The sequence below is a fragment of the Trichosurus vulpecula genome, chromosome 6, assembly GCF_011100635.1.
Source record: "Trichosurus vulpecula isolate mTriVul1 chromosome 6, mTriVul1.pri, whole genome shotgun sequence".
Classification (NCBI taxonomy): Eukaryota; Metazoa; Chordata; class Mammalia; order Diprotodontia; family Phalangeridae; genus Trichosurus; species Trichosurus vulpecula.
In genome coordinates this window covers 170,375,824-170,391,580 of record NC_050578.1, presented here as the reverse complement: position 1 = coordinate 170,391,580, position 15,757 = coordinate 170,375,824, and the positions used below count along the sequence as shown (strand labels likewise).

Here is a 15,757-nt window from a genome sequence, read left to right as displayed (position 1 = left end):
CCTCTCTATACTCGCCTCTTTTTCCAGTAATGAATGAATTTGATGATTTTTTAATGCCCTTTCTTACATTTAAGTCATTCTTGATAATATGCTACAGGCTCTTTTCACCTACCTTGCATCTTTTCATTGTTCAGTGGGTCATCCATGTTTCTGATTTGTCTGAGATCTTTGTTTTCCATGATTCTATAGCATCACAAGGAAAATATTGGTTTTCAGTAAATAGGTTTTTGTAGCAGTGAGCAGCTGGGGATCACTGAAAGTCTTGCAAAATTGCCCACAACTGATCCAACCTGACCTTCTGTTGGTCGCAGTTTAACATCCATCTATAACTTCTATCCAAGATATACATCCTAATGCAAGGGTTTGGCCACGTTACCCCCTTGTTCAATAAACTCCAGTGGTTCCCTATTAACAGCATGGACCAAACACAAACTTCTCTTTTAGCATTTAAAGCCCTTCACAACCTGGCTCCCACCTCCATTTTATTGTAATCTTAACATATGTACTTGACTTTACAAGCTGGCCCTTTAGCTGTTCCTGACACAGAAACACTTCATTTCCTAGTTCCATGTTTTCTCACAGGCTATCCGCATACCTTGAATATACTCTGCCCTCATCCATCTCTGAGAAACCTTAACTTTCTTTAAAGATCAACTCCTCCAGTGAGCTTCTGCCAGCCCTCTCAGTTGCCAATGCCTCCCCCAAATATTTACCTTGTGTTGAGTTTGTATAGGTTTTGTACACATACACACATGTTGCCTCTTTTCAGAGAAAAAAAAACTTCCTGAGGGCAGGAACTGTTTAAGTTTTGTCGTTATATCCCCAGTGCCTAGTACAGTGCCTGGCACATAGTAAGCCCTTAAAATATAGATTGATTGCTTGTGGTTGCAATGGAGGAGGCTCTGAGGAGCAATAGCACTTGTAGCTACAAGGGATCAGGGGGCCCTTCGTGGGTAAAGACCAGAGCACAGACCAAGAGAGTAATGACCACACCTCTCCCAGAATCACACCACCTTAGAAGCACAGAAAACATCCAAAACCCCAGAACTACCTCTGAAAACAGAAGTGCAGTGCCCTTATCCAGGTGAGCAGAGGCCAACTTTAGTAAAAAGTTCAAACTCAAGAAATAGGCCAGGAAAACACTCCAAAGAGAACAACGATGTCAAAAACAGCTACAAGCAAAGCCTCAAAGAAAAATGCAAATTGGACATAAGCCCAACAAGAATTCCCAGAGAAACTTTAAAAAAAACCAGAGAGAAGGATAAACAAAAGAAAATAAAATGGGGGTAATACACAGTAAAAATAACCATGAATGTGATGAGCTTACCCATAAAACCATTGGAGCAGCAGACATAACAATATGTTATTTACAAGAAACCTACTTGAATCAGAAACACACATGCAGAGTAAAGATAAGGTGCTAGAGCAGAATCTATTATGCTTCAGCTGAACTTTTTAAAAAAGCAGGGGTATCAATCATGGTCTCAGACCAAGCAAAAGCAAAAATAAAACTAATTAGAATAGAATTTTAGAAAAGTTAGATATGATAGATCTCTGGAGAAAATTGAATGGGTATAAAAAGGATATACCTTTTTCTCAACTATACATGGCACCTTTACAAAAATCAACAATGTATTAAGGCATATAAACCTCTCAAATACAGAAAAGCAGAAGTATTAAAGGCACCCCTTTTGGACCATAATGCAATTAAAAATTACATTCAATAAAGGCCTGTGAAAGCATAGATTAAAAATTAATTGGAAACTATATAATCTAATCCTGAAGAATGAGTGGGTCAAAGAACAGTGAGAAAACATACCACAATTTGTAGGATGCAGCAATACTTAGAGGAAAATTTATATCTCTAAATGTGTACATTAATAAAAGAGGAAAGGAATAGATCAATGAATTGGACATGCAACTTTAAAAACTAAGGGAAAAAATGAACTGTGCTAGTGGGAAGTTATTAAATTATAATGAGTAACCTCTAGGTTCACTGATTGTCAAAATGAGTAATTAGTCCCTCTTACCTCTGAAGTCTGCACTCCAGGGAAAAGCACTGTGCTCCCTCAAACATAGAGATAAAAAGAACATACACATACACTTAACACGCCTTTTATTTATTTTATTTTAGAAACACATTAAGCAGGAACACTCCACAATTGACCTGTCCTCAGTTAGGGTAAAGTGTAGTCAACTATCTGTTACCTCCTGATCCATGCTTTTCTGATTTTCCCCAAAGAGACACCTTCTCTGGGTCTGTGGAGCCCTACATCACTGTGAAATATCAGATACTTATGATGGGTCCTTTACTTCTCAAACTCCATTCTATACTTTCCAGTTTTTTAATTGGTGAGAAAGCATAGTGCTAATTCTCTTGTCTTTGCTTCTGAAAATATCCCTGAGGGTCTTTGGGGATTACAGTCATTTGAGAGGGAGAACAGTACTGGTTGGCTGGCTGCTTTGCTGTTAGCCTTAAAAAAATTATCATGGGGAGAGGGAAAGGGGGTGAATAAAACAGAGACACATGTTTATTCTGTACTTACAACTTTTTGAAGGTCTAGGGAGGTGTCATACATAGGAAGCTTCTTCAAAAATGCTACAAACAAAAGTATAACAATAGGTTATGTATAGGTTCAGCTTATTACAAGCTATTCTATATACCTTCTGCTCAGGAATATACCCTTACAGATAGCTATATTATACATATATGATCAGAACTCATATCAGACTGAAGAGTTACTCATGTGGGCTGTGGGCTTTACCTCCCAGTACATTGCTCGATCTAGGCTTATGCTTGCCCATAGGTGAGAACTGTGAACTTGAGTACACTGAATTCAACTCGATGAATATAGTATGCATAAACTACTCAGAGATTCTTAGTTATATGATTCAGCACTAGTACAAAGTTTCAATATGTTCCAGATTTTTATTTTTGCTGTTGATGACAGTTTAATGAAACTTCAGTAATTAGGTCATCTTCTTTAGGACTAAGTCCTGATTATTGCTATCTTTGGAAAAGTAACTTTTTTTAGAGGAAACAGTACTGGCTCACTATCAGTAGGGCATATACTTGGAATTCTAATGGTGGGGGTGGATATTTGATTATCTCATGCGGTCCCTCCTTGGAATCAAAAGCACACATACATGTGCAGGATCACCTTCTGGGCTAGAGGTCCTTCCTATTGCGACAGAACAGTTAACTGGCCCACACCGTGATCAAATCAGACAACTGTTGTGCCAAGTCATTTCCTTTTCTTATTACAGGTTATACTATATATACTATACTATACTATTCTAAGAGAATAATGGATATGCTCAGGGTTTTTTCCCCTAAGAAATGATATTTCCTTGGAGACAGGAACACTTTGTAGTAAGTAGAAAAACAAAAAGAGTCATTGCTGTAAGCGATTTGACTGTGTTTTTGATCATAGTAATGAAAGACCATGGATGAGCCATGAATTCTGTTTAAAAATAAGGTGCAAATATAGCAACAAAAAGACATGAGGTAGGTGTGATTTGATAGCTCTCAAGGAAACCTAATCTACATATTGACTCTGAGTTACTCTGTTACATATTAAGTAAAAATGTAATTTATTCTAAATCTATATCCCGTTTCAGTGTACACTAAAATAGGTAATAGAGGATCCTTATGTTTTGAAGGAAAAGAATTTCTCCTAGGTTAATTTTTATATTGGCATTTCCTTTTTGGACAATATTATTTAAAATAAATCAAGGTTCTGACTGACCATCACACCATACCCATCCCATTTATTCCATTTTCTACTCTGTTCCATTTGGGAGGAGTGGCTTGCTTGTCTCCAATCTCTAAGAGGTTAGCACTGCTCTGCCTTATGCATAGTTGGCATACCCATCTTCTCCATTGAACACATCCCACCCTGAAGCCCAAGAATGAAAAAAGATCATCATATGTACCTTTCCTTTTTGTTTTTTTTTTGTTTGTTTGTTTGTTTGGTTGGTTGGTTGGTTTTTTTTGGTGGGGGAAATATGGGGGGTTTTGTTTGGAGGGGGGAAGGCAGGGCAGTTGGGGTTAAGTGACATGCCCAAGGTCACACAGCTAGTGTGTCAAGTGTCTGAGGTCGGATTTGAACTCAGGTCCTCCTGACTCCAGGGCCAGTGCTCTACTCATGGTGCCACCTAGCTGCCCCATGTACCTTTCCTTTTTGATTCACAGTGACTCCATGATTAGTATTCCATCTGATTCTTTCTACCTCCCACTGAAGGTGATGCTAACATTTACTACATTTGCTCATCTGACCACTCACTGTCTTATTATTTTCCATCTAACTACTCATTCTTCCCTGATTATCCTCTATATGAACTTCCATTGCCCCACTCTCTTTTCTGTTCATCACATACCATCACCCTACCCTCTCTTATATATCTATCTACAGACACTTCTGAGTATATGCATATGTATGTGAGGGTATATCTATGAATAATTGTGTTGCTGTGAGAGGCAGCATGGCACAGTAGAGATGGCATGGCATCTAGAAATAGATTCTGGGATTAAATGCCACCTTTGCCACTTAGTACCTGTGATCTTGGGTGAGAGTCTTAACTGCTCTGTGCCTCAGTTCCTTTATCTGAATGGATGAGAGTGTCGGATTCCATCATCTCTATGGTATAGGGAAGAGATTACTATACTTGCATTCAGGAGAAATTTGCATTTACACCCCACCTCTGCTACTTAACAGCTATATAACTATGGTTAAGTCACCTAACCTAATCTGATCTAAAGTTTCCTCATCTTCAAAATTGTAATAACAGTAATACCTGTAATCCCTACTTCACAAGATTGTGGCAAGGATCTAATGATATCATCTATGTAGATAGCTGGGTGGCACAGTGTATAGATTGCTGGACCTGGGACCAGGAAGACCTGAGTTCAAAATCTGGCTTCAGACACTTCCGAGTTTTGTGTGACCTTGGACAAATCACTTAATCTCCATCTATTTCAGTTTCTGCAACGAGAAAATGGGGATAATAATAGCTCCTACATCCCAGGGTTGTGAGGCTTAAAGGAGATAATATTTGTAAAGTGACTAACACATAGTAGGTACCATATACATGCTGGTTATTATCATTATTATTTGTAGCATATGTAAAACAGTAAATAGAGCCTTAAAACTCTCTATAAAAGTCACCTATTGTTATCCACATATGTTAGTCAGTCAACAAGCATTTATTAAGCTCATACTATTTGCTAAGCACTAATGATACGAAGGCAAAAATCCACTGTCTCTGCCCTCAAGGAGCTCACATTGTAAAGGAGGAGGCAAAATAGAAATAATCATATGTACAAGACATATGTAGTGTAAATAAAAGGTGACCTCAGAAGGAAAGCATGAGAGGCAGGGAATGGGGATGGGAGGGAGAAAGGAGAGAGCAGCAGGAAAGGCTAAAAGATAAGAGATGAGCTGTGTCTTGAAGGAAACTAGGAAGTGGAGGTAAGGAGCAAGAACATTCCAGGTATGAGGAAGAGTGAAAAGCAGATTTGGAAGAGAGACTGTTGAATTTGACCAGTGTGACTAGATCATAGAATACGTGGACTATCTGTTAATTTGTACATTGGCATGTTTGCATATATTTCATATATCATTAACTCAGGAATGTGGATTATCATAATAATTAACATTCACATAGTTCTTTTTCCTCACAAACCTTTTCCTCACAACATCTTCCTTATGAGGTAATGGGACATGTATTAATTTCTCTATTTTGTAGATTTAAAAAACTGAGACACAAAGAAGTAAAATGATCACAGATCGTTTCATGATCTACATGACTGTGTAGATGATACATGACAATCAAGACCCAAAGTCTGAGTCTGTTGCTCTTTATACTCTGTTATGATGGATGGTAGCTGTTTCTGTTTACAAATAGATAGGAATATTTCCACCAAGTTATAGAAATGTAGACTACTTTTCACTCAACTATGGACTTACACAAACTCCCAAGTTCAATGTGGGCTAATTTTGGAAAGAACTATATCTCAGTTGCCTTGAGCTCTAAAATTATCTGAACTATCAGACAAGACATAAAAAGTAAAAATGTTGGTTCTACACTAAGTGCTAATGCAGGTAAGAGGAAAAAATTTGTCAGCATCTAGTGCCCAATGAGAATAAACTCTTCCCTATAACCCAGCAAAAGAAACTGGGAGAACAGTTTCTCCCACTCATCTATTTCAAAGAGGGAAAGGTTGTTGGGGTGTGTGTGTGTGTGTGTGTGTGTGTAAGATTAAGTAATGTAAGTGCTTCTTGACCTTTCAAAAAATTAAAGAAAATAACACTTCAAACGTGTGAAGTAGTTATAATTGGCTCTGCAGGGACATGAAAGTAATATAAATCTTACAAATGGGGCTGTTCTCAGGGGATCTGGGTCCTGGAGTCACCCTTAGCTTATATGGGGGCTGGAACAAATCAGAGTCTCCCCCTCACACACATTGATATAGTTAATTGCCTTCTTGAGTCAGCAGTGGCCAGCGGCCAATAGGATAGAAAGAAAAAAAAAACAAATTGTAGGAACTATAGCAACTTACCCAATTCAACCCTAAAGATAACCCATGACCTTCCTAACATCCAGAAGCAGAATTAGGGTAATTCTGTGGAATATGTAATTCTACTCACAAAGATCTTCAGGCATTCCCTGATTCCATGGTGCAGTTCACTTCAGTGAAAGTTCATTGCTGGCCCTGAAGCCAATCAATCATCCATGTTAATTCTCTAATGCAAGAGCAAAGAGAATTGGCAGCACTTGAAGCATGAAAAAGGAGAAAAATTAGACTTTTCCCTATGAAGATGAATTAAAACTAAATATTTTTCATAACCTTTAAAAGTAATTTCCCTTGGATATACATATGTGTGTGTATACACACACACATATAAGAGAGAGCGGAGAGAGAATAGAAAGTAGAGAGTCAGTTAAATTTCAGATTCATGCAGGACGCCATTATCAGAGAAAACCCAATAGTTCATAAATTTTCTCATGTTAATTTCCTAGATGTTTTTTTTTAATTTCAGTGACCTCATCAAATTTTTTTTTGTTTCACTTACCATTCTTAATTTAAAAAAAAAATCCTTAATTGTATTCAAACATTTATGTCAATGAAATTCCTGATATAGGATGAGTACATGGAGCACTGCTTGATCTATAAAAAATAATTGCCTCTAGCATGAATTATAGGTCATTTTAAGTAAATGGGTGAGAGGAAGTAAATCTAAATTCCCACAGCCTGGATCTTGTGGTTATAGTAGCAGCTACTTGTATATGCAATACCCAAATAACTGTATCAAAAGTGAAAATTTTCTTTTCTGAAAAGTCAGCTGACACTTTCCCTAACCTGACAAGTTTTCTAAAGACTATTTCTTTTCTGATATGCCGTCTCACTTCACTTTTGTCTTTATATCCCCAGCAACTGACACAGCCCCATGTACAAAATAATAGGTCCTTGATAAAGGTTTGTTGAATTGAATGGTGGAAACATAGAAGGGGTTTTACTCTCTCTGTGTTTTCTTGGGACTGTTTCTAGTAAGTTTTCACAAAAGATTTGGTAGCAGAATTCCTTTTAGATTCCTTGTATGTCAGCACGTTGAAGGACAAGACAAGATTGGGATCATCTCTTGTCTTGGACTCATAAGCATCCCACCTAAGGAAAACAGAGAGAAGAAAAAGATAAGCCCCCTAAATTGCTCCAGGCCTAGAGCATGAGGTCACTTTTTCAGCCTTATTTGGCCCATAGCAGGAACTCAATAACTGTGTTTGATTGAGTTATGTCAGCATATTTTTATCTTCCTTGCTTAAATGGCAAATTGTAGGTCAAGAAATATATCTTATTGCTAACTACATTATGTTGATCAAATAATAAAAATGTCAAGTGCCAGTTGTGACTAAGTGAAATATAGGACAGAGGTAGGTAGATATAGGTAGGTGGTGCAGCTAAGTATTGTAGTGGATAGAGCTCTGACCCCAGAATCAAGAAGACCTGAGTTCAAATCCAGCCTCAGACACTAGTTGTATGACCCTGAGCAAGTCACTTAACTCTGTTTGCCTCAGTTCCTCATCTGTAAAATGAGCTGGAGAAGGAAATGGTAAACCACTCCAGTATCTTTGCCAAGAAAATGCCAAGAGTTGGACATGACTGAAATGACTGAACCACAACAGGGAGTATAGCAGGAAAAATAAAACACCGAATTTGGAGTCCAAAGACCTGTGTTCAAATCTTGGCTCTGCTACTTGCTACTGAAATGATCCTAGGCAAGTTATTTAGACTCTCCAAACTTGAGTTTCCTGATCTTTGAAAATGAGGGTGTGGAACTAGATGGTATCTAAAGACAACCCAGCTCTAAATCTATGGCCCTGATAATGTTATAATTTTCTTTTAAATGGAAACAGACCATTGTGTAGTTGCCATGGGAAGAAAGGCACATGAATTAAGCTTATTGGTAAAGCTTCAGATTGGCATGATCATTTTGAAAAACAACTTGGAATTATACAAGGAAATTCACTAAAACAGTGTTGCCCTTTTGACTCAATTATCCCATTCCTGGACATACACTCCAAAGAAGTCAATGACAAAAAGCAAGGTTCTGCAATATAATGGCATAGTCATAGCAACATTTTTGCAGTAAGAAAAACAGGAATAAAAATGTGTACCCATGCCTGAGGAATGATGGAAGAAAAAAAGGTGGTATATGAATGTTATGGGTTATTATTGTACAACAGAAAGCAATGAATATGAGAAATTCGGAAAAACATTAGAAGACCCATGAAGTGATGAAGATCAAGCAAACAGAACCGAGAAAACAATATACACAGTGACTAAAATAATACCAGCAATAGTGCCACTAAAATGAAGTCAAACTCTGATGAACTGTTATGAAGAAGCTCAGTCCTGGAGAAGTGAGATTGCAGCTCCCTCCACAAAGTGGGAAAGTGACAGACAGCAAAGAATGTGGGACATATACATCATCAGACACCATCACTGAGTCTGTTGGTTTTGCTTGAAGCAAAGCTTAACGGGAGGGGGCACTTAGGGAGAAACGATGGTGGCATAAAAGCAAGGAAACAATAAAACCTTTTAAAAGAAAAAAAATAAATGACAGGTTTGAACTAGATGATCTAAAATCCCTTCTAACAACCTAAGACTCTTAGGGGCGCCTCTTAGAGTGACTAAGTGCAGTAATTAGCATATCAAAGCCCCAAGTTAAATATAGCCCACTTGTTTGCTCTGGGGAAAGACCCCAGAGGTGATGGAGGTGATGAAGAAAATGAGGCTCAGAGACATTACATGACTCAACAGAGGTCACATGAGTTCCAAGGAGCAGAGCCAGGATTCAAACTGAAATTCTCATTGAACCTTGTCTTCATGGAAGGTATATCCAACCCCTGACTGTAGACAGCAGAGTAAGCCATCTCAGAGGGTGGCTCTGGGGAAAAGGACTTGGGGTGGAGTGGGCAAGATGGGAGCTACTTATTCTCTCCTTCCCTTCACTCCAACAAGGGGTCTGGTATCAGCCCTTCCTCTTGCACTAGGAGGGTTATTGGTCAAAAAAGACCTCATGTAGGTGGCTGAGCTTTAAAGGAACCTGGGGATTCTAGAAGGTAGAAGAGAGGAGAAAGTGCATTCCTGGTATGGTTGTTATGTGGTGCTGAGCCAACACAAGAAGCTGAAAGATGAGGAAGAAGAAGGTTCCGAGGCTTCTTTATCTTACTGTTCAGCTCAAGATTCCATCCTTTGTTCCCCCTCACAGTGAGGTATGATGGGAAGAGAATCGGACAGGAAGTCAGGGAAAACAGATTCTAATTTCAGTTCTATCACTGACAGGCTGCGATTTTAGAAAAGCTCCTTCACTTCTTGGCATCAACCTCTTCATCTGTAAAGTGAAAGCATCAGACTAGTTTGATTTCTTAAGGTCTCTGCTAGATCTTGCAATCGGTCAAGTGATTCTGTGACTCCAAATTCAGTGACTTTTCACGGTATACCATGGCTGCCACTAGAGCACAGATAAATATATACTATATTTTTAAGCATCCTTTTAAACATGTTACATGCTATTCTTTTACTCAGTAAAACCCTTTTCCGCTTACCAGATAATAGCAAATATCAACCCTTACTTTGTCTAAATTACCAAAAATTCCAAATTGGCGACATAAGGCTGTACTGTGTGATCTGTAGAGATATCAACAATTTTCAAAGAAAAAGCTAGTCTCTCACAGCTAAGAAGAAAATGCCATCACAATGAAGCACAAACTTGAACGTAACATATACTTAAGATAAAAGTTACAGTGCTAAAAAAAAGGATACAAATATTTTAGTTACAAGTATGTAAAGATTTATATTATACAGGATTCAAGTCCAAATATTGTCATACAGTGAAGTAGATAAATATTAGATAGATACTATTTGTCAATTCAATGTATAGGATTAATAAGTCATCCTAAGAACTATTATCCTAAGCAACACCAAAGGGCTCAGACTAAAATTTTAGAATTTGTTCAGTCATCTATATAGATGACTTTGTCTACAAGACAAAGAGCATAGTATAGAACTTAGTAACTGTTGTTGTTGTTCAGTCATGTCTGACTCTTCATGACCCCATTTGGTGTTTTCTTGGTAAAAATATTGACTCAGCTCACTTTGCAGATGAGGAAACTGAGGCAAACAGGGTTAAGTGACTTGCCCAAGGTCACATGGCTATTAAATGTCTGAGGCCAGATTTGAACTCAGGAAGATGAGTCTCCCTGACTCCAGGACCAACACTCTCTCCACTGAACCACTAGTAATACTTTGAGACAAAACACCCAGAAAATTGTGTTGACCCAGCTTGATGGGCTCTGATAGTAATATCAGTCAGGAAGCGCTGGTTTCAACCGTTGCCTCTGACACATACTGACCTTGACCCTGGATTACTTATTTAACTTCTTAGTGTCCTAGGCCACTGTCTCTAAGGCTATAAATTCTGGTAAATATACCGAACTGCATTGGTAAAGAGAGTTTCCTAATGTGAGTCCCCTAAACCAATGAAATCACAGGTTCAATCCATATCCAATCCACTAATTTCATGCATTTATGTAGAATTGAATTGTTAGATGCTATATAAATCAGATCTTAAGCATGAAGAAATTCAGTTTACCTAGAATTGTTCCTCTGAAGATTTGGTATGAATATTATAATTTTTCAATTCCATCAAGGTTTTTTCCTCCACTGACTTTCTAAACTCATGGGTTTTTTTCCTTGTAACAAAGACCTGAACTATTCAATCTTCCAGAAACTGTTCTTCTGTTTTAATGTTGTTAGTATTCAATATCTTATTTGCATAGTCTAACAGGTTTTTCTTCACTTAATATCAAAAGCTTGGAGGAAAAAGAAACCTATTTAATTATCCAAACCCTTATAAGAAAATGGCATTATAATGCCTTAAATTTGCATGATGGTTTGCAATTTACAACATGTTTTTATATAACATTATCTCAGAAAAGTCTACAGTTAGAAAAGCAAAAAAAATACCATGTTCTGAATTTGCCTGAAGAAGTATTAAATCTCATTTCCAAGTATCATAATAATAAACAATTGATTGAATTAACAATGAAATGTTAAAACTCTGAGGTGTCATACCTCCCTCGCCCATTGAATTGTCAAAGATTTTCAAATAGTGAGTATTGGAAAAACTGAAACTGTGGATTGCTATAACCATTCTGTAAAAAAATTTGGATTTAAGTGAGGTAAGGTACAAATCTTTATAGCCTTTGATCCAGAGACCCTTCTACTGGGTATGTATCACAAGGAAGTTGATGACAGAAAGAATGATTCTAAAAATTAAAAGTATTCATTGTGGTACTCTTTGAGATAACAAGATACTGGAAACCAAATAGGTGTCCCTCAACTGGTGAATGGCTGAATAAACCATGGTACAGGGAGGTGATGGAGTATGACAGCACTCCATGAAATGATGAACTTGAGATATTCAGAGAGATATAGGTAGGCTTGTATCCACAAATGCTGACTGAAGAAAGTAGGACAAAGAAAACAATAGCCACAATGACCAAGATAATGGAAATAGAACTAAATTTAAGAGCATACTCACGAATCACAGTGATCGGTGTTGGTCTCAGAGAAAAGGTGATGAAACACATTTCCTTCCTCAACAAGTAGGTGGGTAACTACAAATGCATCATGCTGCCTGTATCAAATCACTTTTTAGTTGGGTTTTCTTAACTATTTTGCTTTGTTATAAAGAAGTATTCTTTAGGGAGTGAGGGCATATTGGGAAATGAGTGTAATGTAAAAAAATCAAAAAACTTTTTTTTTAAAGTTAAATAATTGGTTCAATTTCATGACATTTATATGATATCTAGTCCAACCCAAAGTAATTGTCCCGTGTGATTAAAGGACTCTAGGAATAAAATATTGAACATTTGCATTTATTAAAACCTGAATGGCACTCTATAAAATGTTCTACAGAATGCTAAACTTCACTTTCTTGTTAATACACAGGGACTGTTAGGTGAAAAGTATGGAAACATCCGAATTCCTGGAGAAGTTGAGTCATCAGAATTTGAGATGATTTTGGATGCTGCCATAGAAGCAAAGCTGGAAACCAAGGTGCTCGAAGACTGGTACTGCCGAGATGAGAACTCTGTTCCAGCAGCCTATTACCTCAGACCTAAATGTGAAATGCTGAAAAGCAATAAGAACTCAGTAAGTGGTCTCTCAATAGAGTTCCTTATGTTCTTAAGCATTCATTCAGGGAAAGTATTTTTGAATTCGCTGACAGAACACTTCGGGTTGGCATTTCCTCTCTGTGCTACAGTACATAAATATGAATTCTACTGGACCTCAGAGGAGAACTATTGCAATAATAGGCTCATGGATCTAGAGCTAGAAAGGATGACAGAGGCTATCAAATCCAACCTCCTCATCACATTTGACAGATGGGGAGACTGAGATCTCAGAGCTTACATGATTTGCCCAAGGTCACACAGGTAGTAGGTGTCAGAGGCAAGATTTGAACCCAGATCATCTGACTTTAAGAGCCAGTGTTCTCTGCAATGTATAACATTTATTTAATAGTTTGATATCTATCCCCAGTGCTTAGCACAGTGACTGGCACATAGTGGGTGCTTACTAAATGCTTATTGACTGACTGACAGTGTTCTTTCTACTGGAAACATATGTTTATTTAGTTTTTTGAAGTTTACAAAGCACTGTGCACATATATCTCATTTGGCCATTCTAAACAGCCCTTTGAGATAGATGCTATTACTCCCGTTTTCCATATTAGAGATATTAATTGATTTCTTTATGTTACAGAGCTAGTTAAGTGTCAAAGATTTGAACACAGGTTCTTCCTAACTCTCCAAGTCCAACACTCTATCTATTACACCACATATTTATTATTTAATGCCAGTATCTAGGCTGCTCATATATAAAGATCTCTCTCAAATGCTCTCTATAATAATGATCATTTACATTTATACAAGTATTATTATATCTGTCTCGAAGATGAGATAACTGAGGGTCAGTAAGCTTGTGGGATTTACCCAAAATCTCACAGGTCCCAAACCCAAGTCTCCTGCCTAAAGATTTAGTGCACTCTATCATTTTCCAATTCTCTTTCATAATATACTCAAAATCATAATTAAGGTGAAAAGAACAATCTTTCCTATGAACCAAAACTCGCATTGGAAAAAAATTCATGCTAGTAATGATGAAGGAATCAGATAGTACTCTGGACGAATCACCAGCCATGCAGGTTTCCCAACTCTGCCTTTGATCAATTGTCAAACCCACTTTGCCCTCCTCCTCACTCCACCCCAAAAGAAAGGAAAAGAAGATTGACATGACTCATACATGAAATTTCTGTGGGAACTAAAAAGGTTCTCCTCTACCATAAAGAAAGTGCCCCCGTGGATGTAGCAAAGTACAGTGGAAAGATCATTGGCATGGGACTCAAGGAACCTATGTTTTGGTCCCACTCTGTCACTAATGAGCTTAGCACAAGGCATTCAATCACCCTGGGTCTCAGTTTATGGAGTCTGTCACATGCTGTTGTCATTGTTCAGTCATTCAGCCATGTCCAGCTCCTTGTAACCATGTGGACCATAGCTCACCGTTGCTATCCATGGAGTTTTCTTGGCAAAGATACTGGAGTACTTTGCAATTTCCTTCTTCAGTAGATTAAGGCAAACAGAAATTAAATGACTTGCCCAGGGTCACACAGATAGTAAGTATCTGAAGCCGCATTTGAACTCAGGTCTTCCTGATTCTGGGCCCAGCACTCTATCCACTGAATGACCTAGCTGCCTCCCTGTCATGTGGTAGACCCTTAATAAATGTTTTTTGACTTGATTTCTAATGAAATTCAGTTATATGTGTATATATTATAAATGGATATATCACATATACATACATACATGTATACATTTATGTATACATTTATACTACATGATGTTTTTCTATGTATGTGAGACATGTGTGTGTCCTATGTGCCTTGCACTGTGCTAAGCACAGTGGATACAAAGAAAAGTGAAAACATAGTCCCTGCTCTCAAGGTACTCATAGTCTAATTGATTTCCTTTGTAATCCATCGTATTGATCAAGTGTTCTGTGTCATACGAAAATAAAAATGCTAAGAACCCTTTCCCCATAGACAATTGAAAAATCTTCATTTCCCGACTCAAAACAGGCTAATTTATAATAAGCTAATTAACTTGGGATGGTGACCACATTAAATATGGGTTAAGAGTCAGAGACCTAGCTTTTCATCACTACCCTGCCAGTGACTTTTTATGATCGCAAGGTAAGTTCATTTTAACATAATATGCTTCACTTTTAGGATTCTTTTCCTTATCTCTTACTCCATACTTCCTCCCCTAACCAGGCTTGATTACTTAGTATCCTTCTACTGTGGTTCCCTGCTTGTGCATGAAGGATCTATGACTGGGATTGGCTGCTACATGAACAATAATCATATAAGATATCCCCTGATGGAGAATCAATAGTAACCCTTCAGTGATGCCTCATTTATGCTGACCTGACTGCATGCTTGGTTTCTGCCTCACCTTGACCTCCATTCAGCACCTGGCTTCTCCCTGACTCCCAATTGCCTAAGTGGCATCTAATTCCATTCTCCAACTTGACCGTTGATTCTGGACACTGTTCAGGTCCAGCTTATTATTGACCTACCTCGACATTGCACCTTCAGTCTTGTCATCTTTGATTCTGTCTTCCCTTGCAATTTTTCACTGGTATTCGTGGTCTGTGTATGATAGCGTTTCCTCTTTTGAAAAATGGGAACAATAATTCAGTCCCATATAACTTGAGGGGATAAGGTGAGCCTCAAAAATGATGGAGATGAAAGGATTTTGTAAAAGTATAAAGCATTATACAAAATAAGACATAATTGTTGTAAAAGTTATATAAAAATTACTTTATTATTATCAAAGTATGTCTATAACCCTTAGATCACTACTACAAAATCAACTAATCAATAAACATTTATTAAGTACCTACTATGTGCCAGATAGTGTGCTAAGTACTAGGGACACCGAAAGAGGCAAAAGACAGTCCTTGCTCTCAAGAAGTTTCATCAGGCTAGTTGAAGATTATGTAAATCATAAAAATGTCCCATTGTTGGTAATTTTGTGTGAGATTTGGAGCTGAAAACTAGAGAGGAAGGTTAAAATTTTAAATCCTGAGATGCCTAACTGTGCTTTCTATAGTTCAAACTCAGTA

The 15,757-nt window shown here is 37.7% G+C and overlaps 1 protein-coding gene across 1 annotated transcript in view; it reads left to right on the top strand.

The window, feature by feature from the left end:
- NWD2 (NACHT and WD repeat domain containing 2) overlaps nt 1-15,757 on the top strand; it is a 176,213-nt gene that overhangs the window by 144,500 nt on the left and 15,956 nt on the right. The window contains exon 4 of the mRNA XM_036762387.1: nt 12,518-12,721. Within this exon, the coding sequence (XP_036618282.1) occupies nt 12,518-12,721 (204 nt within the window). The remainder of the gene's footprint in view (nt 1-12,517; nt 12,722-15,757) is intronic.